Source organism: Scyliorhinus torazame, chromosome 10 (assembly GCF_047496885.1).
Source record: "Scyliorhinus torazame isolate Kashiwa2021f chromosome 10, sScyTor2.1, whole genome shotgun sequence".
Lineage (NCBI taxonomy): Eukaryota > Metazoa > Chordata > Chondrichthyes > Carcharhiniformes > Scyliorhinidae > Scyliorhinus > Scyliorhinus torazame.
Window position 1 is genome coordinate 104,726,208 of NC_092716.1, and position 26,262 is coordinate 104,752,469.

The 26,262-nt window shown below is 44.2% G+C and overlaps 1 protein-coding gene across 5 annotated transcripts in view; it reads left to right on the forward strand.

The window, feature by feature from the left end:
- LOC140430827 (anillin-like) overlaps positions 1–26,262 on the forward strand; it is a 131,072-nt gene that overhangs the window by 38,271 nt on the left and 66,539 nt on the right. For 2 of the 5 annotated variants that reach the window (XM_072518549.1, XM_072518550.1), the window contains exons 7-11: positions 16,469–16,573; positions 17,738–17,854; positions 21,725–21,827; positions 22,404–22,544; positions 23,464–23,801. In XM_072518549.1, coding sequence (XP_072374650.1) covers positions 16,469–16,573; positions 17,738–17,854; positions 21,725–21,827; positions 22,404–22,544; positions 23,464–23,801 — 804 coding nt within the window. The remainder of the gene's footprint in view (positions 1–16,468; positions 16,574–17,737; positions 17,855–21,724; positions 21,828–22,403; positions 22,545–23,463; positions 23,802–26,262) is intronic. The other 3 variants (XM_072518552.1, XM_072518551.1, XM_072518553.1) reach the window with 3 other exon arrangements.

Below are 26,262 nucleotides of genomic sequence, written 5' to 3' on the forward strand. Positions count from 1 at the left end.
TTTAGGTGGCTACACTTTGATTCAGGAGTCCATAACCAGTGGACATACATTTGGTATGAGTTCAGAGGTTTATAGTGGATTTGAGGAAAAATCATTTCAACAATATGGTGTTGAAAATGTACTAGTCGAGTACAGCTAGAAACCCACAACATTTGAACAGTACTTCAATAGGCACTAGAAGTGCAGTAACCTACACTGTCTCACCATATCTTGGGCTGGTGTACAGTCAATTCCAACCCAACATGACCGGAGTTGCAGCAAAGGCAAAATTAGATTTTATTTAAAATACCTGAGGTCCTTGGCTGAGCCCAATAAACTGCTGTCACCAAGTTTGTAACTTTTTAATACCAGTAACCTTTTATGTACAGTATTATAATTAAACTGACAAAATATAACTGACTATCTAATACCCTTTCCAAATCCTGCCTTTCTAACTACCCCCACTCTTTTGGTTTAGCACACTGGGCTAAATAGCTGGCATTTAAAGCAGCCCAAGGCAGGCCAGCAGCCCAGTTCAATTCCGGTACCAGCCTCCCCGAACAGGCGCCGGAATGTGGCGACTAGGGGCTTGTCACAGTAACTTCATTGAAGCCTACAGCGATTTTCATTTTTCATTTCTTCTATAGACACAAACAGCACAGAGGGGGCTGAAAGGTAACAAAAATATTAATGTAATGGGGAAGAATAGGACCACTCCAAAGATCGCTACCTCCGGACTCTGCACCACCCGTGTTTTTAGCATTGTGGACATTGCCTCAGCAAAACCCTGCCAAAAGCCTCTAAGCTTCAGGCATGCCCAATACATGTGGACATGTTTTGCTGGGCTTCCCTCGCACACCTATCCTCTACCCCGAAAAACTTGCTCATCCGGGCCGCTGTCATGTGTGTCCGGTGGACTATCTTAAATTGTATCAGGCTAAGCCTGGCACATGATGAGGAGGTATTAACCCTGCATAGGGCATCCGCCCATAGACCTGCCTCTACCTCTCCTCCTAGCTCGTCCTCCCACTTGCCCTTGAGCTCCTCCACCGGAGTTTCCTCCGCTTCCAAAAGCTCCTGGTAAATATCTGAAACCTTACCCTCTCCCACCCAGGTATTGGAGACTACTGTCCTGTATCCCCTGTGGCACCGGCAGCGGAAAGGCCGGAATCTGCTTTCTCAGGAAGTCTCGCACCTGCAAATACCTAAACCCGTTCCCTGCTGGCAATTCAAATTTATCCTCCAATGCTTTCAAGCTGGGAAAGCTCCCATCTGTAAATAGATTCCCCCATCATTTTAATTCCTGCCCTCAGCCATCTACGGAACCCACCATCTAGCCTACCCGGCACAAACCACTGATTATTATAAATCGCGGTCCAAACCGATGCTCCCTCCACTCTCTTGTATCTCCTCCATTGCCCTCAGATTCGCAGAGCCGCCACCAGCAAAGGACTTGTGGAGTATCAAGCCGGCGAGAATGGAAGAGGTGCCGTTATCAGTGCTCCCAAACTGGTATCTTTGCATGACACCACCTCCATCGGCTCCATGCCAACCCCTCCCCCACTACCCACTTCCTAATCATGCCTATATTAGCCGCCCAGTAGTAATTACAGAAGTTCAGCAGCGCCAACCCACTGCGCTCCAGCAACACTTTCTTCGCTCACGGGGTTTACCGTCCCACAAAAAGCCCGGAATAACCTTATTCATCCGCTTGAAAAAGGCCTTTGGGATGAAGATGGGGAGGCACTGAAAGACAAACCGAAATCTGGGGAGGACTGTCATTTTCACGGTCTGTACCCTCCCTGCCAGTGATAGCGGGAGCATGTCCCATTTCTTAAGTCCCCTTCCATTTGTTCTACCAGCCGGTATAGGTTTAACTTGTGCAGTGCCTCCCATTGCCGGGCCACCTGTATTCCCAGATACCGAAAGCTCTTCCCTACCATTGTTCCTCTCTTTGGTTGGTTCTGAATATGGCGGTCAATATGGTCGCCTTCCTTAATTCTAATTACGTTTGCTCTAGAGTCACCAGGTATCTTTCGATACCGCCACAAAGTTCAAAACCGAATACTAATCAAAGACTCAATACACCAGTTAGTTAGTTCAAAGTCGATGCTTATTTATTTACACATGCAGTTAAATATACTCATGCACGAAACTCTACAGACTAAACTATCACTACTGCTAAAGCCTATACTTAGCTTTGGGCGCCCACTCAGTCAGAGGAACAATGGCCGTTGTTCAGTTCTGTGGCTGCTGGGGTCGAAGTGGTACAGGGGAACAGCCAAGGTCGTCCGTCTGGTAGCGTGCGTTGACCTTGGACTTACTTTCTTCTGATGCAGCTGGTGGACAGGTCTCCTCGGTGAGAGCCGGGTCCAAGAGAACGATTCTCTCTTGGGGGCTCCTTCTTATACCCAAAGGGGCTTCGCTCTTTTGGGCGAGCCTTGAACTTGGCCCCAATCAATTGGGCCGTTTATTGATCCCATCCAATAAAGGGGTGGGTGCCCTGATGGCTGGGCGTGTCCTAGGTGGCTGTTGGCCTGCTTTGTTTCGGTCTCCTCTGGCACCGGGGTGTCTGCCTTAGTATCGGTTACTCAAATGTTACTCTTTTTTTTGTTCCTGGAGATGGGCCTACAGTTTTGGTCTTGTCTGGGAGCTGCGGCTCCAATATACAGACAAACCCTGAACCTGCTTGTTTTCTCAGTATTGTCCATTTTCCCTGCAATCTTTGCAAAATGTCCATTTTGTAATCGGGAAGTGGCCATCCCAGATGGCTACACCATTCTAAGCGGCAGGTCTCCCAGTCTCTTCTCCTGTCCTTTTGCCTGGATCGCGAACATCTCGCTTTTCCCCATGTTCAATTTATACCCTGAAAAATTGCCAAATTCTTCCAGGATTCACATTACTTCCCCCATCCCCTCCAACGGGTCTGAAATATACAAGAGCAGGTCATCTGTGTAAAGCGAGACCCCGGTGCTCCGCTCCACCCCCACCCCTCCGAACCAGCCCTTTCCAGTTCCTAGAGGCTCTTAACACTCTGGGCCAGCGCAAACAGTACCGGGGAGAGGGGGCACCCTTGTCTCGTCCATCGGTGTAGTTTAAAGTACCCTGATCTCAGCCGGTTCGTACGCAACCGTGCCCAGTCAATAAAGCCCATACCAAACCCAAACCTTCTCAGCGCCTCCCACAGCTAATTTCATTCTACCCGATCAAAAGCCTTCTCGCATCCATCGCTACCACCACCTCCACCTCCCCTCCTTCTGAGGGTATCATAATAACATTCAAAAGCCTTCGAACATTGGCCTTGAGTTGCCTGCCCTTTACAAATCCCGCCTGGTCTTCCCCTATCACCCCCGGGACACAATCCTCTATCCTTGTGGCCAGTATCTTAGCCAGCAGTTTGGCGTCCACATTCAGTAGAGAAATTGGCCTGTATGACCCACATTGCTCCAGATTCTTCTCTCATTTCAGGATCAATGAAATCGAGGCCTGTGACATTGCTGGGGGGAGAACTCCCTTCTCTCTTCATTAAATGTCCTCGCCAGCAGTGGGCTCTATATCTCTGAAAACGTCTTATAGAATTCCACCGGGCAGCCAACGGGCCTGGGGCCTTGCCCGACTGCATGCCCTCCAGCCCCTTGATTATTTCCTCAATCTCAATTGGGGCTCCCAGCCCTTCCACCAGATCCTCGTCTACCCTCGGAAACCTCAACTGATCCGAATACTGCCTCATCTCCTCCGCCTCAGTCGGGGGTTCCGACTCATAATTGACTATAGAAGTCCTTAAACACCTCGTTCACCCCTGCTGGGTCCAGGTCAGTATTTCCGCCTCTACCCTTTACTTTACCTATCTCCCTGGCCGCCTCTCTTTTCCTGAGCTGGTGCGCCAACATTCTGCTTGCCTTTTCCCCGCACTCATAAATTCTCCCCCCCCCCCCCCCTTTGCCTTCCTCAACTGTTCCACTGCTTTCCCTGTGGTCAACAGCCAACAAACTCCACCTGTAACCTCCGCCGCTCCCTCAGTAGCCCTGTGTCCGGGGCCTCCAAGTATCTCTTGTCCACCTAGACTATCTCCTCCATTACCCTATCCCTCTCAGCCCGTTCTGCCTTTTCTCTGTGGGCCCGTATCGAGATTAATTCCCCTCTGACCACTGCGTTCAGAGCTTCCCAAACTGTAGGTGCAGAGACCTCTCACCGTATCATTTGTTTGCAAGTAGTTCTGGATGGACTTGTTAACCCGCCCACAGATCGCTTCGTCCGCTAGCAACCCCACATCCAGTCTCCACAGCGGGCGTTGCCCTCTCTCCACACTAACACGTAGATCCACCCAATGCAGGGCATGATCCGACACTGCAATTGCCAAGTACTCAGTATCCACCACCTCCGGTATTAGCGCCCTACTCAGAACAAAAAAGTCGATGCGAGAGTATACCTTGTGGACATGAGGAAAAGGAAAACTCTTTCGCCCTTGGCCGTGCAAACCTCCATGGGTCTACACCCCACCCCCCCCCCCCCCAATCTGTTCCATAAACCCCTTCAATTCCTTTGCCGCAGCCGGCCTCCTCCCTGTCCTGGATTTTGACTGGTCCAATTCTGGATCAATGACTGACCGGTCCAATTCCGGATCAATGACTGCGTTAAAGTCTACTCCCATGATCAGGTTATTTGACTAAGTCTGGGATCTTACCTAAAACCCGCCTCATAAATTCCACATCGTCCCAATTTGGAGCATATATGTTCATGAGTACCACCCACACCCCCTCCAGTTTCCCACCCACCATTATGTACCTACTCCCCTTGTCTGACACAATTCTCCCTGCCTCGAATGTCACTCGTTTGTTGATCAAGATCACTACCCCCCTGGTCTTTTGAGTCCAGCCCTGAGTGGAATACTTGGCTAACCCACCCCGTTCTCAATCTCGTCTGGCCTGTAACCTTTAGGTGTGTCTCTTGTAGCATTGCCACGTCCGCCTTCAGCCCCCTCAAATGTGCTCGCTTGACTGGCCCATTCAGCCCTCTGACGTTCCATGTAATCAGCCTCGTCGGGGCTTACAGCCCCCCCCCCCCACTCCGCCTGCCGACTCGCCATCACCCTTTTTAGACCAGCCTCTTGCTCGCGCCCTCCGCCTCCTCGAGCCCCCCCCCCCCCCCCCCCCCCCCCCCAGCAACAACACTAGAAACCCAACCCCCCAAGTCAAGCTCCAGCACCCGCCACTGGCACCAAGCAGCCCCCCCCCCCGGACAAACATTAAAAGTATTGCTTTCCCCAGTAAACAAACATCAGAAAAAAACAGTGAAGAAACAGCCTCTTTAGAAAAATGAAACACCCAAAAAACAGAACCAAGCCCACCCCCCCCCCCCCCCCCCTCTAACCAGCTCCCTGCAGGACAAAGTTACCTTTAGCCTTCCAAACAGCCCCTTATTACACATGGCACTACTTGTACTTATACAACCCAGCAAAACAAATCGCTGCCACAGTACGTCTCCAAGGCTTCAGTGTCTTTTAATTTGCCTCCAGCCTATTTTCTTTAATAAAAGTCCATACTAGGGGCTTTTCACAGTAACTTCATTTGAAGCCTACTTGTAACAATAAGTGATTTTCATTTCATTTCATACTTTGGTGTTTCAAAGTAGAAGTCCCGTTCCTCATGTGTGACCCACAGACGGGCTGGGTACAGCGTCCCAAACTTCGCCCCCTTTTTAAAGAGGGCCGTTTTTTTGCCCAATTAAACCCAGCTTGCCTCTCGGCCAGATCCGCACCCAGGTCCTGATAAATGCGCAGCTCACATTCTCCCACTTGCTGCTCCGTTCCTTTTTGACCCACCGGAGAACGTGTTCCTTGTCCAGGAATCGGGGAAAGCGTACCACCATCGCCCTTAGCGGCTCGTTTGCTCGGGGCTTCTTTGCGAGGGCTCTGTGCGCTCTATCCACTTCCAGGGGCCGAGTGAACGCTTCAGCCCCCATCAATTCTCCAACATGTCCGTCACATAAGTCCTCACATCCGATCCCTCACTGCCTTCAGGGAGGCCGATAATTCTAAGATTCTGCCTCCTGGACCTGTTCTCCAGCTTCTCCTGCATTCTTTTTTGGCGGTCGTTCATCATCTCCACCTTGGTCTCCAGCATGGTTATGCACTCCTCATGCTCAGACACCTTTTTCTCCACCTCCTGGATCACTTTCCCATGGGTCTCTTGATTCTGCACAACTTGATCAATCAAAGCCATAATCGGGTCCAGCGTGTCCTCCTTCAGCTTGGCGAAGCAATCTTCAAAAAACTCCACCAGCTGCCACATCGACCACTGTGCCATCCCCCTGCGGCCCTTGCTCTCCGCCATGCTTTCCCGCATTGCCGGCTCTGCTCGCGTCTTCCTTTGAGGAGTTTGTCTTCTCACATGGCCACTTCGGGTCCAATTCTCCATCCACCGGAGGGGGATTTCTCCTCACTGTCTCACTCTTCACCGATTTGTCCCATAAAATCCGGAAAAAATCGGGGAAAATGTCCAAACGTCCGTCACAGGCGGGAGCTATCAAATGTGCGACCTACTCTTCCATGGCCATCACCGGAAGTCCAGGAACCAATATCTGATTGTCAGGTAGAACACTGTCACTGGCCAATCGAACAGACTTCCTACTAAACAGATTCCTGAGATTCATTCGGTGCTGATGAGTCTGTTTCTCCTCTCCAAAATACAAAACGTAGAACACACTCTCTTGAGCTGCTTCAGCTAAGTTCTGCTTAAAGGCGCGTCCAGATTTATGGGTCCACAGACCAAATATAATATCAAAGAAATCGGAACAAAGGAAATCAACAGGAAGGACTCTTACAAATGGTCCCGGACCAAGAGCTGGTGGACGTGATTAGCCAAATGGCCTTTTCCTCTGATGTAGTTTTCAAAAATTATTTTGAATGGGTAAGCCATGTCAGCAGAAGGAGTATTGTTAATTGCCTCAGCAGAGAACGATAACTTAGAAATTTGAACTTCCAGTTATTAAAAGGATGGTACATCAAGATTTCACATTTTACAGCACCACACTGTATCAAATGAGTAGAAACACTACTGACTGAACACATTTCTTGTGTGGGCAATAGAAATAAACAGTTTCTTGTCACTGCTCAAAATTATAAGTCTCATGGCAAACACTTCTGTTGCTTCGGTGGGTCGCTTCCTTTCTACTTTCCCATATGCGTAGCCTCTAATCACAAAACTGTCTTTCTTGGTAAGGACTGCACTGTAGATTTCAGCTCTAGCTTCAGGCGAGGAAAATGTTTTGGTCTCAACTCATGGACTCCGCTCCCAGCTGCATTTGGTATGGTGAAAAATAGGCTCAGCAATTGCTGGTGTAGGTCTGCTAATTGTAGGTTTTTCTTGCTGTGTACATCTCAGTTGGCTGCAGACTACCAAGACCAAACTGCCACAACCCTTTGTGTGATTTTTCTGGATTAATAGGGAAGCCTGTTACCTAATCTCTAAATGGATTTCTTATCCTCTTTCCACACAGCAACTGGAAATACATAGCTTTGTATCCAGATAGAAGCATTAATTCATTATCTCTGGTCCCAAATCCCTTTCATCCTGGACGTAATGGGATAGGTTCCAGCACAACCAGTTTACAAAATGATATCAATATCACTTCTCTGGGCATGAGACATAGGGTCTGACCATGCTAGATTTAGGACAGGCTGTCATTGTCCCAAGTGTAAATAACTTATTCCTCCATCTCAATAAAACAATCTGGTCGAGGAGTTAAGTGATGTGAGCACAGCTGGCTACATTTTTGCAAACTCTGGCTCTGCTCATCATTTAATCCTTTATTTTATCCTGATGCACATTTCCTATTTGTCTTTTTTCTTGGGATATATGTCTTGGTGCTATGGTCCTGGAGGATCCTGAGTGATGGTTTGCAAAGAGGAACCAAGATAAACTATAGAAAATCCTCATTTGACCCTGGATGACAAAACATATTGAGGTTTTGACCACGATTAAGGAGGCATAGCTCCGATACAAGCAGCTGGAATCGAGGGATACTCTGCAAGTGCACAGGGGATACAGGAGTATACTCGAGAAGGAAATTAGGAGGGCAAAAGGATAACTAGAGAGAGAACGGACCCCACCAGGACCAAAGTGGACACCTGTGTGGACCCGCAGGAGATTGGCAATGTTCTCAATGGATATTTCTCCTCTGTTTACCATGGAGAAAGACATGAAGACTTGGGAACCTGGGGAGGTTAGTGGCAATATATTGGGGACAGTTCACATTGCAGTAGAGGAGGTGATGGAAGTATTAAAATGTATGTAGGTGGATAAATCTGGCCGTGACCAAGCATATCCAAGAACACTGCATGAGGTTAGAGAAGAAATTGTGGGAGCCCTGGCTGAGATATTTGATCATTGTTAGCCATGGGTGAGGTACCAGAAGACTGGAGGGTAGCAAATGTGCCCTTATTTAAGAAGGGCTGCAAAGAAAAACCTGGGAATTATAGACCGGTAAGCCTAACATCTGTGGTGGGTAAGTTACTAGAGAGGATTCTAAGGGATATGATCTATAGGTATTTGGAAAGACTCGGTTTGATTAGGAGTAGTCAGCATTACTTTTGCATGTTATTTGAAGTGACCAAGAAGGTTGATAAGGGCAGGGCGGTAGATGTAGTCTATATGGACTTCAGTAAGGCCTTTGATAAAGTTCCACATGGTAGGCTTCTCTGAAAGGTTAGTCACATGGGAGTCCTGGCAACATCCTTGTAAATCTCTTCTGCAGTAGCTCCAGTTTAATAACATCTTTCCTATAGCCAAGGCAAGCAAAACTGAACAGAATACTCCAGGTGTGGCCAGGAAATAATCCAGGGAGAGTTGGCAAATTGGCTATACAATTGGCTAGATGGTAGGAAGCAGAGGGTAATGGTGGAAGGATGCTTGTTGGACTGGAGGCCTGTGACGAGTGGTGTGCCTCAGGGGTCAGTGCTGGGCCCATTGTTGTTTTGTTATCTATATCAACGATTTGGATGCGCATGTACAAGGCATGATCAGTAAGTTTGCAGATGACACAGAAATAGGTGCTATTGTAGACTGAGAAAGGTGATCAAAAATTGCAGTAGGATCTTGATCAGCTAGGGAAGTGGGCCGAGAAATGGCAAATGGATTCAATACAGAAGTGTGAGGTGTTGCATTTTGGAAAGTCAAATCAAGGTAGGACTTTCACGTTGAATGGTAGGACCTTGGGGAGTATCATGGAACAGAGGGAACTTGGTTCAGGTGCATGGTTCTCTAAAGGTGGAGTCAGTTAGGGCAGTGAAGAAAGCTTTTGGCATGCAGACCTTCAACAGTCAGGGCATGGAGTATAGAAGTTGGGAAGTTATGTTGCAGTTGTACAGGATATTGGTGAGGCCGCACCTGGAGTATTCTGTTCAGTTTCGCTTGCCTTGGCTATAGGAAAGATGTTATTAAACTGGAGCGAGTGCAGAAGAGATTTACAAGGATGTTGCCAGGACTCGAGGGACTGAGTTATAGGGAGAGATTGGAGGTTGAATGCACTCTGCCTTTTCTCAGGGTTGGGAAATCGAGAACTAGAGGGCATAGGTTAAGTTAAGAGGGGAAAGAATTAATGGGAATCTGAGGAGCAACTTTTTTATACAAAGATTGGTGCGTATGTGGAATGAGCTGCTGGAGGAAGTGGTTGAGGCAGAGACACTGACAATAATTAAAAGGCATTTGGACAGATACATGGACAGGAAAGGTGGAGGGATATGGGTCAAATGCAGGCAAACGGGGTTAGCTTAGCTGGGCTTTTTGGTTGGCATGGACCAGTTTGGGCTGAAGGGCCTGTCTGTGCCATAAATTCCATGTCCGGGACGGCCAGAGTAGACTGGGGTGGGGCCCAGCTTGCAGTGGAGGTGTTTCCGGCTTTTGCCTTTGCCCTCGGCGGTGCAGTGTGCATCTTGATGATGGCTGACATTGAGAATGTTGGTCTGGATGAAGATCTCTGTTCTGTGTTGCCGGTCTTTAGAACATACCGTAAAGATTTGCGAGGTATCCTTGGGAGAATGGTGGAGGTGCATAAGAATTCTTGCATTCAGAAGAGCACTTCCCTGATGATTTGTTTGGATTTGTTTATTGTTACGTGTACCAAGGTATAGTGAAAAGTATTTTTCTGCGAGCACCGCAATAGATCATTAAGTACATGAAAAGAAAAGGAAATAAAAGAAGGAAAAAAATGATGAGGGCCTGTCTTCAAAACTTTGAGATCCTGCGACCATGGTGTGTTAGTCACCCTGAAGGGTTGGTGGGGGGGGGGGGGGGTGGTTAGGGGCTGGTCAAAGTATGGCTGTGAGCCCGGTCTGATCTGATCTGATCTTCGAGGCCTGGGCTCGGTTGTGCCCCCTAACTACTGCTCCTATATTATCCTATTCTCTATGCTCGTCGTGAGAGGTTGGAGGTGGCCAAGTGGATCGAGTCATCTCTTCTCTTCCTCCTCCCCAGGCTGTGGGTTGCTTGGGTGCTGGAGCAGCAGCATGATGGAAGTGAAGGTGCTTTCTCCTTTGGAACCCTTGAGAAAGGAGTGTCCGTTGATCCTGTCTTGGCTTCTGCCTTCTCGGGCAACATACATGGTGTAATTATCATGCATTTCTTCTATAATCCTGAATGTTACTCTCTTGTGATTATGTTGTTGTTTGATTATTTATTGTCGTCTTTTCTCCCGTAAGGGCATATGAGGCGAGAGGACAAGCATAATTTATTATCCTGTTCTAGCTAAAATCATATTGAGTTGATAGTGAAATGAGGCAGTGCGGTGGCACCGTGGTCAGCACTGCTGCCTCACAGCGCCAGGGACCCAGATTCCATTCCGGCCTTGGGTGATTGTCTGTGTGCAGTCTGCATGTTCTCCCTGTGTCTGCCTGGATTTCCTCCCACCATCCAAAGATGTGTAGGTTTAGTGGATTGACCACGCTCAGTTGCCCCTTGGTATCCAAAGATGTGTCGGTTAGTTTAAGGGGCAACAGGGATAGGGCGGGCAGGTGGACCCATCAAGAGTGCTCTTTCAGAAGGTCAGTGCAGACTCTATGGGCCAAATGGCCCTCTTCTACCATAGAACATACAGTGCAGAAGGAGGCCATTCGGCTAATTGAGTCTGCACCTACCCACTTAAGCCCTCACTTCCACCCTATCCCCGTAGTCCAATAACCCCACCTAACCTTTTAGGACACTAAGGACAATTTAGCATGGCCAATCGACCTAACCTGCATGTATTTTGACTGTGGGAGGAAACCGGAGCACCTGGAGGGAACCCAGGCAGACACGGGGAGAACGTGCAGACTGCACAGACAGTGACCCAGCAGGGAATCAAAACTGGGACCCTGGTGCTGTCAAGCCACAGTGCTAGCCACTTGTGCTACCGTGCTGCCCGAAGGATTCTATGAAATGTGGTCTGTTCATAGTTTTTTTTGTTACTGTTATAACCCTTGTGACTTGGAGGTGAGTGCTTTTTTGTCACCTCCTTATTTCAATTTTCTTTTTGATGGGAGGCATTTTCAAATGTATACATGACTAACCACGTCAACAGGAAACAAACCATATCTCCCCTTTCTCCCCCCCCCCCCCCCCCCCCCCCCCCCCCCCCCCCCCCACACACCGGCAATTCCATACTCCTTAAAGAAGTTGATGAACACCTTCCACCTCCTAGATGAACACCTCGAATAGCGAAATTGATCTTCTCCAAATGCAAAAACTCTGTCAAATCGCTCACCCACACAAGCCCTCGGCAGCTCCCTGTCCCGCCAGCATAACCAAATCCGCCACTGGGCTATCAGAGGCAACGGCCAACATGTCGGATTCTCTCCCCACTTGTACTCTTGGATACTCCGATACTCGACCACCTCTAAACCCGGGCTACCTCTATCGACAAAATTTTTGACGTTACGTCTGCCAATCCTGTCCAAAACCCCTCCACCTCCGACACGCCCAAAATATATGGGCATGATTTAACGGCGCCCCCTGCACAAAGTCCACACATGAAAAGAGCTAACTCATCCAGGACAGCATCATGTGGGCCCTGTGCACCACTTTAAATTGGATGAGGCTTAGTCTTGCAAATGACAAGAACGCATTAACCATCTGCAAAGCTTCACTCCATACTGCAGGCTCCAGTGCCCCAGCTCCTCCCACTTGCACCTAACGCTTCATGGGAGCATTCTCTCTTCAAAACCTCCCCTTGTGTATTGCAGCCTTGCCCTCCCCTATTTCATCCTTGGACAGGAGTTTATCCTGCAGCATCGAGGGTGGCAGCATCCAAAATGACGGCAGCTCCTTCCTCATGAAGTCCTTAACCTGCAAATACCTGAACCCATTCCACTTCGGCATCTGGTACGCTCTTCTAGGTCTGCAAACTTTTCTCTCCAACAAACAAATCCCTAAAATATTCTATCCCCACCCACCTCCATCCTTGCGTCATTTATAGTGAAGATGAATAGAGCCATGAATAGAAGATGAATAGAGATTGGTGATGGATGGATGGATGGTGGAGTTGGATGATGGTGCAAGTCTTTACTGAGATTGAGGATAGCCCTCTGTTAGAGGTAACCATATCGTGTTTTTATTTTCGTTATTTTGAATTTAAGAATCCATGCCTCTTCTCCTTCTATGACCTGGGCAGATTATGTATCCTGGGGAGGACTGGGTTCCTTCTGACTCTTACTTGAGGTTGGAATTTTTCTTCTGGGCCTTTTCTTTTGTCTAGAGCTGTTAGAATGGGGAGATACGAGTGGCGATGCATGCTGAGGTGGGTTTATTAATCCTTCGCTGGTCTGTTAAAGAGAGATCCTCGGACAGTGGTAGGTGGTACCTTTTTAGATCAGTTTGGGTGTTCTTCCCTTAAAGAGTTATTTTTTGTTCCCCTCCATTTGGGTGAGCAGTGTGCTGTTACTGATCCTTGTTTGGTTCAGGTGAGATTCCCCTGTTCCGAGGAGGAGAAAATCTGCCCTCCTCCCAAGACGTTCAATTCTTGACTATTCGTCTTTCGATAATGGACGCCCCCTGGCTCGGGTTGGTGAAATCATTCCATTTATCCCTTTATTTTCATAAAGGGGCGGTGCACTGCACTGGATGTAGTTGGAAAGATGCAGGTCTGGCTGGGGTGTACAGAGTCCTGTGAGACTGGGATTGTGTTGTGTTGTATATATTAACTCTCCTTTAAAACTGTTGTTTTTACATATTTTCTTTCTTTTATAATTTTTTTTATTGGCACAAGTATGAAGTTACTGTGAAAAGCCTCTAGTCGCCACATTCCGGCGCCTGTTTGGGTAAGGGAATTGAACCCGTGTTGCTGGCCTTGTTCTGCATCACAAACCAGCTGTCTAGCCCACTGAGATAAACCAACACTTCCTGAGTTAAACCAGCCCTTTTGTAAGGGTGGGTGAAAAGAATCCATGATTGGTTCCTGCATGGGTAAAAATGGGGTTGGTATCATCTATGTTATTGGTGCCTTTGGTACTGCGAGAGTTGAGGGAGATAGATTGACGTATGTCCGTATATTAGTGCAGTAGATTTATCTTGAATTTCTGTAATTACGAGCAAACATGTCTAAGGAGGGTATTATGTTTTTGTTGCTTCATCCTGTTTCTTCCTTGGTTTGTGGAAATATCTATAGAATCCCTACAGTGCAGAAAGAAGCCATTGGGCCCATCAAGTCTGCATCGACTCTCTGAAAGAACACCCTACCTAGGCCCACTCCCCCATCCCACCCCTATCACCCCATCTCACCTTTGGACACTAAGAGGCAATTTATCATGGCCAATCCACCTAACCACATCTTTGGCCTGTGGGAGGAAACCGGAGCACCCAGAAGAAACCCACGCAGACACTGGGAGAATGTGCAAACTCCACACATTCACCCACCCAAGGCCAGAATTGAACCTGGGTCAGTGCTAACCACTCTGCCACCGTGCTGCTCCCAATCTAACTGTCTAAATTATTATATCGAGCCAGTATGTTGTTCTTCTCTATTAATTTTAAAAAAAATTTAGAGTACCCAATTCTCTTTCCCCCCCCCCCCCCCCAAATTAATGGGCAAATTAGCATGGCCAATCCACCTACGCTGCACATTTTTGGGTTGTGGGGGTGAGACCCACTCAGGCATGGGGAGAATGTGAAAATTCCACGTGGACAGTGATCCGGGGCCAGGAGTGAACTCGGGTCTTCGGCGCCGTGAAGCAGCAGTGCAAACAACTGTGCCGCCCTACTCTCCTCTCTATTAGTGTATGTTAAGCTGTTTGTTCCTTATCTACTTTATTTATTATTTTTTTTTTTTTGCATTATTTTGCAAAAATGTAAAATCTTAATAAATATACTTTGTAAAAAAAATCTAGTTGTCTCCTGATGCAAAATTAAACCACCCAGGTTTACTGTTTAGCAGACTTCACAACCCATGACCCCTTTCATTTACCCTAATTTAAGTTACAACCCCAAACTATTGATGTAGTCCTAAAACCTATGATAAGCCTCACAGTTGAAACAGCATTGCTCAAAAGGAATTAAGCAATCGTGTGTTGCAAATATATAAAACAACAATGCTAATTCGCAATCTAAAACCAGTTGCTAATTTATTGTACAAAGCATCAAATACATCAATTGGACCGTCATATGCAAACTTCAATGGGGAATGTGCAGTACAAGTCATGTTTCCAAGTTCAAATAGCATTACGCTTTTGTGTTAGTGGTTGGTGGGTGTATATGACCGATTTGAAAAGTCCAAATTAAGCATTTCCATATCTAGTGTAAACTTTTTTTTTGTTTCCACTCCTGGCAGCTATGTCCTCCCTTAATTTTCTTTCTCCACTGACACATCAGCCCTATCCTACGCTTTGAAGCATTTCTTCTTTTTCCCTGTTGCATTCAGTCATGAATGTTGGATGAAAAGGTTTGTTATGTTATCCTGCCTTCTTTTGTGATGGTGCATGTAGCAAGTGGAAATGTGTGCTTATGTGGTGAACTTTGTATAAACAGGCCCAAGTTGAGGAAACCCCACAGCCCTGAAAAGGTTAAGTGAGTTGGTGCTTGCCAGCAGACATGTGATCTGTTAACTTGTTTTCTTTAAGCTTGCTGAGCTGACTGATGGTAGGAAAGTGTAGAAACTTGAAAATGCAAGTGCTGATGTGTGGAAGGGTCGGAGGCTGAAACTTCCCCATCCAGCTTCCTGACATCTGCTGGGAGCTGAGCAAAACAAAATGTCAGTGTTGAAATAATCAGGTACTGTTTTAAGCTAAGTAGTAAAAGCTCCTGTAAGAAAACTGTCTAATCTTGGCTGTATACCTGAATGTCGAACACTGCTACTCAAGGTCCCCCTTCCCATTCAGCAATCTGTGCTATTTTTTGTTTGTAGAATTTCCTTTGCACTATACAGTACATCCATATACTTTTCCTCCTTTCATTATTGTTCAGGTTTTGTGAAATCATTGTGAGTCACTCAAATGAATACATCTTGTTATCAGGAAATCCAAATGCTGCATTAACAAAATGTGGAATGCAATTCAAATCTTTGCTAAATTAAAAGAATACCATATGTTAGACGTGCTATGACCATCAGGGTGAACTTGCAGGCGATGTTGTCATTTGGATCATGCGAATAGTGAGTAAGTTATTGTAGATGTTTTAATAAAATTGGTTTTGTGCTCTTGCTTTGTTACAACAGCAACAGCTGTGAGTGCTCTGAATGTTTGTGTACTGCAATAAACTGGTTGGACCATGCAACCAAAAGTCCAGTCTTCTAACTCTGCAATACTAAATTGACAGTTAATTCTGATAGCAGATTGGATGAAGTGAACCATAGCCAGCCCATTGCACTGAGAACTGATTATGACAACGGCCGTGCAAAGTCCAATCCCTTTGATTCATGCAGTGTTACATAAATGCACCTGTGGCCAGATTCTTGATCTTTATCTTCAAAACAGGATGTATTGCTGTGCGAGCATTTTTGTTCAAAGGATTTCCACTGTTTTTAGGCTGTGTGGAGCTGTAATTTTCCTAGAAAGTAAGGTAGTTTCCATCAATCTTGTTCTAGTGTGGTGCCGGCTACTTTGGGCTTCTAACATGAATTTAAAATAGTGTGACATATTTCTTTTTAATTATTTTACACCTACCCTTTGTGTATAATGATGATGGAAATAGTTCTATAGGAGCTGACAATAGCCTTCATTGTGTTAATCCTTTTGTCTCATTAAGATGAAATTATTTGTTTTATCTTTATGCCAGGTAGCTTCAAGTTTCTTTGGTTTCAGGCCCAAATAAGTTCCCATGATAAAAGCTTTTTTGGGTTTTGCTCCCGGAGCAAACCTGAAGAAACGCAAGATGTTTGCCTCACTGAAAATCTACTTTTTAGCATGCCTTGATTTTTAATTTGCAGAAGTATTGGTTTGCTGGCCATCCATAGCGAAGGAAAAGTTTCTGATCATATGACTAGTTTCCTGTATGATGGTGAATTGACTGACTGGCTCTTGTGCTTCTAGGAGAGGGAACAGGAACTTGCAATGCTTCGGAGTAAGACTGACGGGTGCAATCCCTGGATGGGAAAGAAGATATCCAGATCCTGCACAGGACTTGAGCAGACTGGGGTAAAAAGACACACTTTCCTCTTCTTGAAAGTGACTTGGGTGGCATTTGTAGAAAATTTTGATTTGTTTTCACTTAAAATATAATTGGTGTCATCTTGGCTCTTGGAGATTGATATAGGATAAATGTTTCCCAAAGTTAACCTAAAAGAAATGTAGACATTTGTTCCCTTTTAAATGTTTTCTGATACTAGTTCAATGCCTCCTAACTTTCAACAAACTAAGGTTCTCAACCTTGCCTCATACCTAAAGAATCAAATCTTCCAACAACCATATTTAGTCCTGAATGCTGTGTAAGTCGTAAGGACCCCGATGCATCAAAGCAGAAAAAGAGCTTATTGAAAATGGGCAAGTTTAAAACAAATTTGCGTTTGCGAACTTATGCAAAAGTGGTCATCTGTGAGAAGTGACATTTTCATCAATTTGTCACATTTGGGATTTTTCCCTAAGTGCTTCCTCACCTTTCCTAAAATTTGTTAATTATGACCTACAAATTAAAACACTAGGTAAATTATAGATCCTCAAATTTGCCAGATTTTATAGGTGAAACCTACAGTTGGGATTTGATTATGGCCCCATAAATACATTTGCAAAAAAACTGTCCTTCTAATTTGCATGTCAGAAGTTTTTTGTACTGTACCAATTTAATCCCTTGTGGTTTACATAGTCACAATCCTTTAATTATTGTCCTTATGTGGCCTCATCCTCTGAACTTTTGGAAACGTTTTAAAGAGGTTCATTAACTTGGTTCTTTCCATCCTTTAAATGGGTATCTTGGTGTCTTGTGTTGGCTTGACGTTAGCATTTACATTTCTCTATCTTGCTAATTTGAAAAGATAGCCAAAGAGGTGTATGAACCTTGCATGAAATTATTGCACTATTCACTTTTAATACCTTCAATTTGGTGACTTTTAAAAACTTGACGTTGATTCATCTGGCTTTTGGGTCTTTTAACACGCAACAAAGCTTAGGCTAACTCACTATAAGCAGTTCTACAAATGATGATCCTAGATCAGCAGGAAACTTTTTCTATATCTTTATGATAAATGCAACCAATTTGAGGGCCACGTGCATGTTGCTTGGTGCGGGTTCGCCATAGAAAGTAGGTCAACACCTCCACACTGTAATGGCTATGTTATCAAGCGTGCTGCGTATGGCCTGTTACAGGAAGCATCTAGTATAACGTGCATAGGAAGAAGGATCAGGAAGGGTCGGGGCCATGTGAGCATGCCAGTGGGAGAAATGAACTCTGTGCAACCTCCAGATGCCATTGGAATGACCACAGTAAGTTGATCCCCAGGGCTTGTAATTGAAAACCGTACCCTCTATTTGAAGGATCAATATTCTGATTATGCTGCTTCTTGGGTGACTTTTGAAGTATACCTCCCATGTTTGTGTTTTAAAATATAATGCATTTAAGTAGATAATTATCTTGTGGTTCAAAATCACTTTTGACTCTGAATTGGGCTAAATTATTAGTGGCAAGAGTTGGAGATGATCTGAAACAAAAAACGAAAATACTGGACAATCTCAGCAGGTCAGACAGCATCTGTGGCGAGCAAAGGGAGCCAACTTTGGGTCGTGATGATACTTAGAGATTGTCCAGTATTTTGTTTCAGATTCCAGCATCCCCAGCAATTTGCTTTTATCTTGGGGATGATCTGCTTTTTTTCTCATGGTTCAAATCTGGTAATTGTACTGGCATTTTAAATCTCTCATGATGCAAGAGTTTGGAGATTTAAAAATTTTTTCCATGGGATGTGGTATCGTTGGCTAGGCCAGCATTTATTGTTCATTCCTAATTACCCACTGAAGTGGTAAGCCGCTGCCTTGAATCGTTGCCCGTGTGGTGTAGTTACATGCACAGTGCAGTTACAGAAGGAGTTCCTGGAAGATGCTGTTGAAAGAGTCTTGGTGGGCTGCTGCAATTCATCTTGTAGATGATACACACTGCTATCGCTGTGTGTTGATGGTGGAGAGAGTGGATGGTGAAAGTGGGTGCCAATCACACAGGATGCTTTTGTCCTAGTTACTGAAGACCTTTCATTTTTGAGCTGAATCTATCCAAGCTGAACTCATTTCAGGCAAGTAGAGTGTATTCCATCATACTCCTGACTTGTGCCTTGTGAATGGTTGGCAGGCTTTGGGGAGTCAGAAGGCGAGTTATTCGCTGCAGAATTCCCAATCTCTGACCTACTGTTGTAGTTGTAATACTTAAAAGGCTGGTCCTGTTCAGTTTCTGGTCAATGGTAGCACCCAGGATGTTAGTGGGGGTTATTGCGATGGTAATGCCAAGAATATCAAGGAAGATGGTTGTATTCTTGTTGGAATGGTATTTGCCTGGGACTTGTGTGTCATGAATGTTGCTTGCTGCTTGTCAGCCCATGCTTGAATGTTGTCCAGGTCTTGCTGCATTTGGGCACAGACTACTTTAGGAGTTGTGAACAGTGCTAAACATTGCCAAACATCCCCCCTTCTGATTGGAGGGAAGGTCATTAATGAAGCAGTTGAAGATGGCCGGGCCTAGGGCACTACCCTGAGGAATTCCTACAGTAATGTCCTCGCCTCCCACAGCCACCGTCCTTTTGTGCTAGGTATGACTCCAACTAGTGGAGCGCCCCTATCACTCCAGTTTTGGTGTTACATTGTTAAATGCTGCCTTGATGCCAAGGGCAGTCATTCTCGCCTCACCTCCATGTTTGAACCAAGGCTGTAATGAGGTTGGGTGCTAATTGGCATTTGCGGAATCCAAACTGGGCGTCTGTGAGCAGGTTAATGCTGAGTAAGCGCAACTTGATAGCACTGGTGACATCCCTTTCCACCACTTTACTGATCATGGGGTGGTAATTGGCTGGGTTGGATTTGTCCTGTTTTTGTGGGCAGGACATGTCTGGGTAATTCTCCACATTACTGGGTAGCTGTACTGGAGCAGCTTGTTTAGGGGCACAACAAGTTCTGGAGCACAGGCCTTCAGTACAATTGCCAGATATTGTCAGGAACCTTACCCTTTGTGATATCCAGTGACCTCAGTTTCTTGATATAACATGGAGCGAATCTAATTGTCTGACAACTGGCATCTGTGATGCTGGGTATTTTGAGGAGGCCGAGATGGATCATCTACTTGGCACTTCTGGCTGAAGATTGTTGCAAATGCTTCAGCCTTGTTTTTTTTTTTTGCTCGAATGCGCTGTGCTTCCCCCATCTTTTGAGGATGCGGATATTTATGGAACCTCTAGCTGTTTAATTGCCCATCACCATTCACAACTGGATGTGGTAGGACCCCTGAGCTTGGATCTGATCCATTGGGTATGAGATTGCTTAGCTCTTCCATTGCATGTTGTTTGGCATGCAAGTAGTCCTGTGTTGTAGCTCCACCATGTTGGCACATATATTAATGGGTATGCCTGATTCATTAAGTGAGTATTTATAAAGATTTTTCCTTCTTGTGACAATTATATATACACCAATGTATAGAAATATGAAAGCACTGAGCAATTTACATAACCTCCCCATACAGGAGTTGTTCAGTTATTGTGAAAAACAAATCAACCATATACTTTTCATTAATCGGTTTGTGATGTGAAGCAGCATTTTGATGTAGTGTCCATTGAGCCTCTTTTAAGCACAGTGGGTATCTTTGCCAGATGCATCACCCGATTGACCTCCTTTTGACAATGTATTCTTGAACCTTGGGTTTTCTCACATTTGAACCTCCACTTTCTGGATGTAATTGAAGTGTGTGGTCCACTTAAGTTCAACAGTATATTATAACAAAGAAAAGTACAGCACAGGATCAGGCCCTTCGGCCCCCCAGCCTGCGCCGACAATGCTGCCCGTCTAACCTAGCTGTCATCTCTCTCATTACTCATTTCCAACAGCAATCAAATTACCTAAGCTAAAATTTAAAAGCTCCTCTACTGTGCAAGGAACCAGTTGCTAAGTAATGACCACGTACCTCTACTGGCCTATTCTTCACACTGTAGCCCTCTCTAAGCCCAATAGAAACACAGTTGGAATTGAAACCAACCCCTACACATACAAACACCTTTGTCCAGAATGAATCAATCTATAGGTTTTATCCTTCGAGGCACAGAAACATTATATTAAATCCACTTAAAACTGTAAGTTATTTCTAATGTTTACCAATACAAATATAAATCCCTTAAAAGTACCTTTGTTTTCCTAACAATACTGCGCAGTACTGACATTACAAATGTATACCATCTCACTACCTGTCCAAACAAGTGGAGCTGTGAAGTATACTTGGCTTAATCACTATTCGAAATTTAAAGTAATTAAAGCCCATCTTTAGTATCTTTGGCAGATTAGCATCCTTTGGCTAAAACTACTGATCTCTAACAGTTTATGTAAATGCAAATTGTACAACTGTTTCTGGCCTTGCAGAAGACGCTGCCCTTCAGCTTGCCAGTGCAAACTTTGGGTCAATTTTTCTCTCTGGTCTCCCGTGCAGTTCCAGTGTGTTCTTTCACACTGGGCCTTGATTTCAGGGCCAGAGGCAAGCATGTCTTTATTGCTCCCTCTGCTGAATTATTGATTCTCTCCATTTTACACTGTTATGCTCTTAAGAAATGTTAATTCACTTTTATCTTACCAGTGACTTCATACATAACAGGTGACTAAGTGGGTTTGCACCACCCTGAAGATATTGAAGTTGCTTAATAATTGAGAGTTTATTTTGTAGTTGAAAAGATTTATTATTTTTTTTCTTGCAGTGTGTGTGCTGCGCTTTATAATTTCTTTATGTGCCATTTTCCCTTTTTTATAGATTTTGCTCATCGTAACCGTTTCATTTTAGCACTGGTGGCAGCATACCCTGTGGTCATCTATTTCATAAACAATTAATCTTGGAAAGGTGTAAAAACTTGTACCATTTTTGTGTGAAGTTAAATCGGAGGCCTCTGCTCATTCAGATGTGTAAGAGCAGAGGAGTTCCCCTGCTTTCCTACCCAATATTTTGACCTCCACCATGGTCACTAAAGTAAAATACCTGGTTACTTATCTTGTATTTTTGTGACTCCTTGTTGTGCACAAATTGACTGCAGCATTTACGTTGCTACGCTCTAGTACTTATCTATCCTGAGAATGCATAATTCAAGCTTTTTTTTTCATTACAAATCTCTTTCTCTGAACCAGGAAGAGCCAAAGGGGAGCACAGAATCTCTCAACAATGACGCTACTTCACATGTTGAACACGGTGAAAAGTATGAAGACATCCTTCAGATCACTGAAGACGAAGGTATGAACACTGTACATATTTGTTATTTATTTGTTATTTATATCAACTAACTCCACTGCAAACTTTGTTTGATCCATTCTTGCTGACAGCCAATTTCTTCTTATGAGATTGGTTACTACCATTGAGGCATCTGTCCTCTATTGCTGCAATCCAGCTGCAAACTGGAAATTTCACTGAAACCCTCTCATTCACTTTTTTGAGCTTCAACTCCAATGTTTTGTCCTGAAATTTACATTAGTTAAAGGTAAAGGACCCGAGTTTTCAGGTTGCAGTGTTTCCACTCACCAGCAAGATTTAATTTTCTTCTCCCATTTTGAATTAAACATAGGATTGAAGCTGGGCATTCATATATTTATTCTTCCTTCTCACTTCACTTTAATTTCCAGTATAGAAATGTTTGCAGCTTTGGTCTATCGGCCAAAGTAGAGATGTGTGATTTTGATGGTTTCAATAATTTAGTATATTGTCATAATATATCGAGCAATTTTGCGTTTCCTGCACTTTACTATGATGGAAGGTGCTGACAGGTTTGCACATCTTCAATGACGTGTAACCCTTGTTTTCCTCCCAAATTAGGTGATTGCGAGGGAGAAGCACCCATGGATTGGTCTACTCCTCTCAGGAAGGTTACTTTTGCATTAGAACCACAAACCATTCCATCGCCAGAGAATGTAGAAACTGAAAGTGATGGGAATGAGAAGTGCATCTCTGAGATGGGTATGCACATTTTGCCATGGCCCCTTGATTATCAAGATACCATTTATCAAGATACAAATTTATTACCATGACTTTAAGTGCTGATTTGTATTCCGAATACTTGAAGAAAATCACTCTTTTTGTGTACTTTACGGATGTCACTTAGTCGTGAGGTGGAAAGGTAGAAGGGGAGTAGTATTGACTGTTTGGTGCAAAGGGGGAGAGTGAAAGTGGACACATTTGATTTTATGAAGGAAACCTTTCAAGCATATAGTGCAGCAGGTGCAATCGGTCTTTCATGAGTTTAATCTTACTTCAGAAAGTAGTTTGAGTCCAGTTAAAGGTGTTAATTGAAGCTTTAAGAGGTGGTGACCCCAGATTTCTATTCACAATTACCACAATTGCTGCTTCTAGATCTTCCGTGCCCTTTTGATGAATGCCCAGGCTCCTTTTTTTAAATGGGGGAAATATTTATATTAACTTTAATTCTGTATTTCATTAGGGTGAGCTCTTTGAGTGAACCATTTGTTAGGTTAGTGTGCCACTGAACCATATTGAACAAAAAGAACCTAGATTGACCATGTGCTAACTGGCGAGGCTGTTGGGCTTTTTTCCCTTTTGGTCAGAAGGCAACCTCCCAGCTTCTGAATTCGATCCAGAGGCCTCAGGAATGTATGTATTCTCTGCATAAATCTGGCTTGATTGGTCTCCTTTAGTCAGATGGACGGCTGCTAATTTGCTGATTTGAAAAAGATTGGGCTAGAAGCTGCTATCATTGTACATGTTTCCATTTAACTCACTTTCTGCTGTGATCGGTTTTGATTTTTAAAATAGTTTTCTAATTTTGCAATAAAGTGGAAAGAAACAGCGCGCCTACTCCTGTAGTACATACTTGCATAAATGGAGATCTTGTTTAATCATTGCTTTCTATCGCCACTAGAGTTAAGCTCCCAGGAAGAATTGAACAACCCTGAAATAATTGATAAGCTGTTTGAAGGTGTGCTTGACTCGGGCAGTATGGAAGAAGAACTAGAACCTCTGGATAAAGAACAAACCATGGCAGAATTGAAAAAATCCAATGCTGAAGAGCAGAGTGACGAGGTGAAGTCCAAAGCCAAGGCAGAGTTGACAAAATGCAGAGCTGAGGACCAGCGCAATGATGTGAAGTCCAAAGCTAAGGAGGGAGATCAAAACAAGGACTATGAGATGACTTTACCCAGTATCTCCATGCTGTCTCCAGTTGCTAAGTCTATCAAGTTGGATGCTGCAGCTCCTCTCGTGAGTGTACGATCTTAAATTTCAGTGGTGGTTTTCTGTTCAAATAACTACCAGTTGATTGTATTGGTGGGCATTTAGCAATATATATCAAACTGATGCATGTTGTTGTGCAGTTCGGACACTAAGTTTCACAGTTTGCCTTGTTGTTGAAAACTCACCACTATTCTTAGAAGTCCCCCGTACCAAAAAGGGCCGATATTCTAAATGGTGAACAGGGATTCTCACTCCCCGACTCCTATGCAGGCTTCGGTGTGCTATTCAGGTCAAACTATATTTTCAAGTTATCCCCCGGTATAACCCATAACTTCACAGAAGATTTCATCTACTTACCACTTAGTAGCATCGATCCTGGGTCCTGCATTGCTAAGTAAGTCAAGTAGACTTTGGAATAACCACTGTTTCATGTTAAATTAAGTTATTTTATTATATTTTTTCTTTTAAAAGCTGCAATTACTGTCTTTATAGAAAAGTAAAAATATCTTGCTTCTGGATCCTTCCGGTTGGTCGAAGGGACCTTCAGGCCCAACTTGACAATCAATCTTCTTTTTAAAATCTGATCATCTTTAGATGTATTCGCTGTTCTGCTCGGTTGCTATGTCCTATCTTTCCCATGTACTGAGCTGTGAGAGCTGGCTGTCTCTGAGCTGACTCTGCCTCCTCTTTAAATTCTAGTCTTCCTTAGATGTATTAGCTGTTTTAGCTCGGCTCCTTGGTTCTGTCCCTTTCGCATGACCGAGCTGACTGTAAGCTGACTCTGAGCTGCTTGATCCTTCTCTGCTACTTCACCTCTCTGCTTCTCTCTGAGTTTTGGTTCTGTGCTTCTCTGCCCCTTTCTCCGGGTTTATATCTCCCTCCTTGCAGTTATTAAGTTTTTATTACTTTATTGTAAAGTAACTTTTATTTCACTTGGGTTGTAAAAGATACCTTTGATAGAAATTTTCTAACACGACTAAGTATTCATTTTGGGCATGGCCTCAGCCTTCAGATCTGATTACATTGTTTCCTTTGTGATGTTCAAAGTTCCTTTGTGATATTCAAAAATGCTTTGGTTTCAATAGGGGTGTGAATTTTGGTTCCTGTCATTTCTACAGTTTTTATTTTCCAATTGCGTCCTCCGCTCATAATTTTGACTTTGATTTTAGCTTTAAACTATGTTTCTCGTAGACTGATAGCCTCTAATTTTCTTTAATTTACTTGGTGTTAGCAGAATTTCACACCTATATATTTGCCTCCCTAGTCATTCTTTTCTATCTGCTGATTTTACTTCAATGAAGGGTGAATCATTGCTTTTAGCGTAATGCTAAAAATCCACTTGGTTCTAACTTGAAAGGTTTACATTTATCACCGACCTCAACTGAAACCCTCATCCATGCTTTTCCAGATGCTCATTAAGGTAGTTCGTTTCAATGAAGGTATGAACCATTGATTTTAGCTTCATACAAAAATCCTGTGTGTTTGCTAAGCCTGCTTGACTAAGTCTATCTGCATTTTACAATCCTGCTCTTTGCAGCTGCTGTTAACCCTTCGTGGGATCTTTCCCTATATCCTCATATGTTTCTCTCAGACCAGATATTGCCAGACTTCCATGTTTCAAATGACACATCTTTCCATATTATCAATTACACCCCATCTTGACATTTGAAACATAACTATATCATTTAGTCAATTATCCCCCCCCCCATCTAATTGTACTGACTAACAGTTATCCCCGATCTTTCTCATTTGTATGTGCATGTTGTGATTTTACATTGTGCACCAAAATCAATTCATAAATGTATCCATATCACAGACCAGTGTCGATAAGCGTCTTTTTTCGCTCTTCCCTCCAGTCCAATCACTGTGAACCATAGCTGTAGCTGTGCAGGAAGGTAACGCAATGGCTATATCCGCGTGTTCCACTACCTCCAAAGCATTTTACTTCCTTGGGGTAGCAGCACCGTAGAAGCTTCCTCATGTCCCTTAGAAACAGCACACAACTCAGTCCATCAGTAACCAAAAAGGTCTTATGTCCATCACTGGCTGTTAAGTGTCCCATTTTTCCGTCATCCAAATTGTTTTCCGTTTCTCATTGGAATGGTAAATTATGATATGTACCACCCACTGATTCCCTTGCTTCATTAATTTAAAAGGTTTAATCGATCCTGCTTCTATCCGTGAGTTCCTCACATTAATGTCTAACATTGTCCTGAACCATGTATGTCTGCCAGCCCCTGGTGTAAATGAGAGAATATCTTTCTGACAAACTTCTTTCAAATCCCTTTCGTCTGTTATCATTTCCCTTACAACATAAAAGTGTATATTTTCCATTACAACATTTGCAACACAATATGCCAACAGTATTCGCAAAACCACATCGTACTGTCAGTTTTTCCAAATAAATTCTCCCTATTGTTAAATATACAGTAAAAAAAAAAAAAAAAAAATTAAGTCTTATCTTAATACATTACTCATTACCTAACCC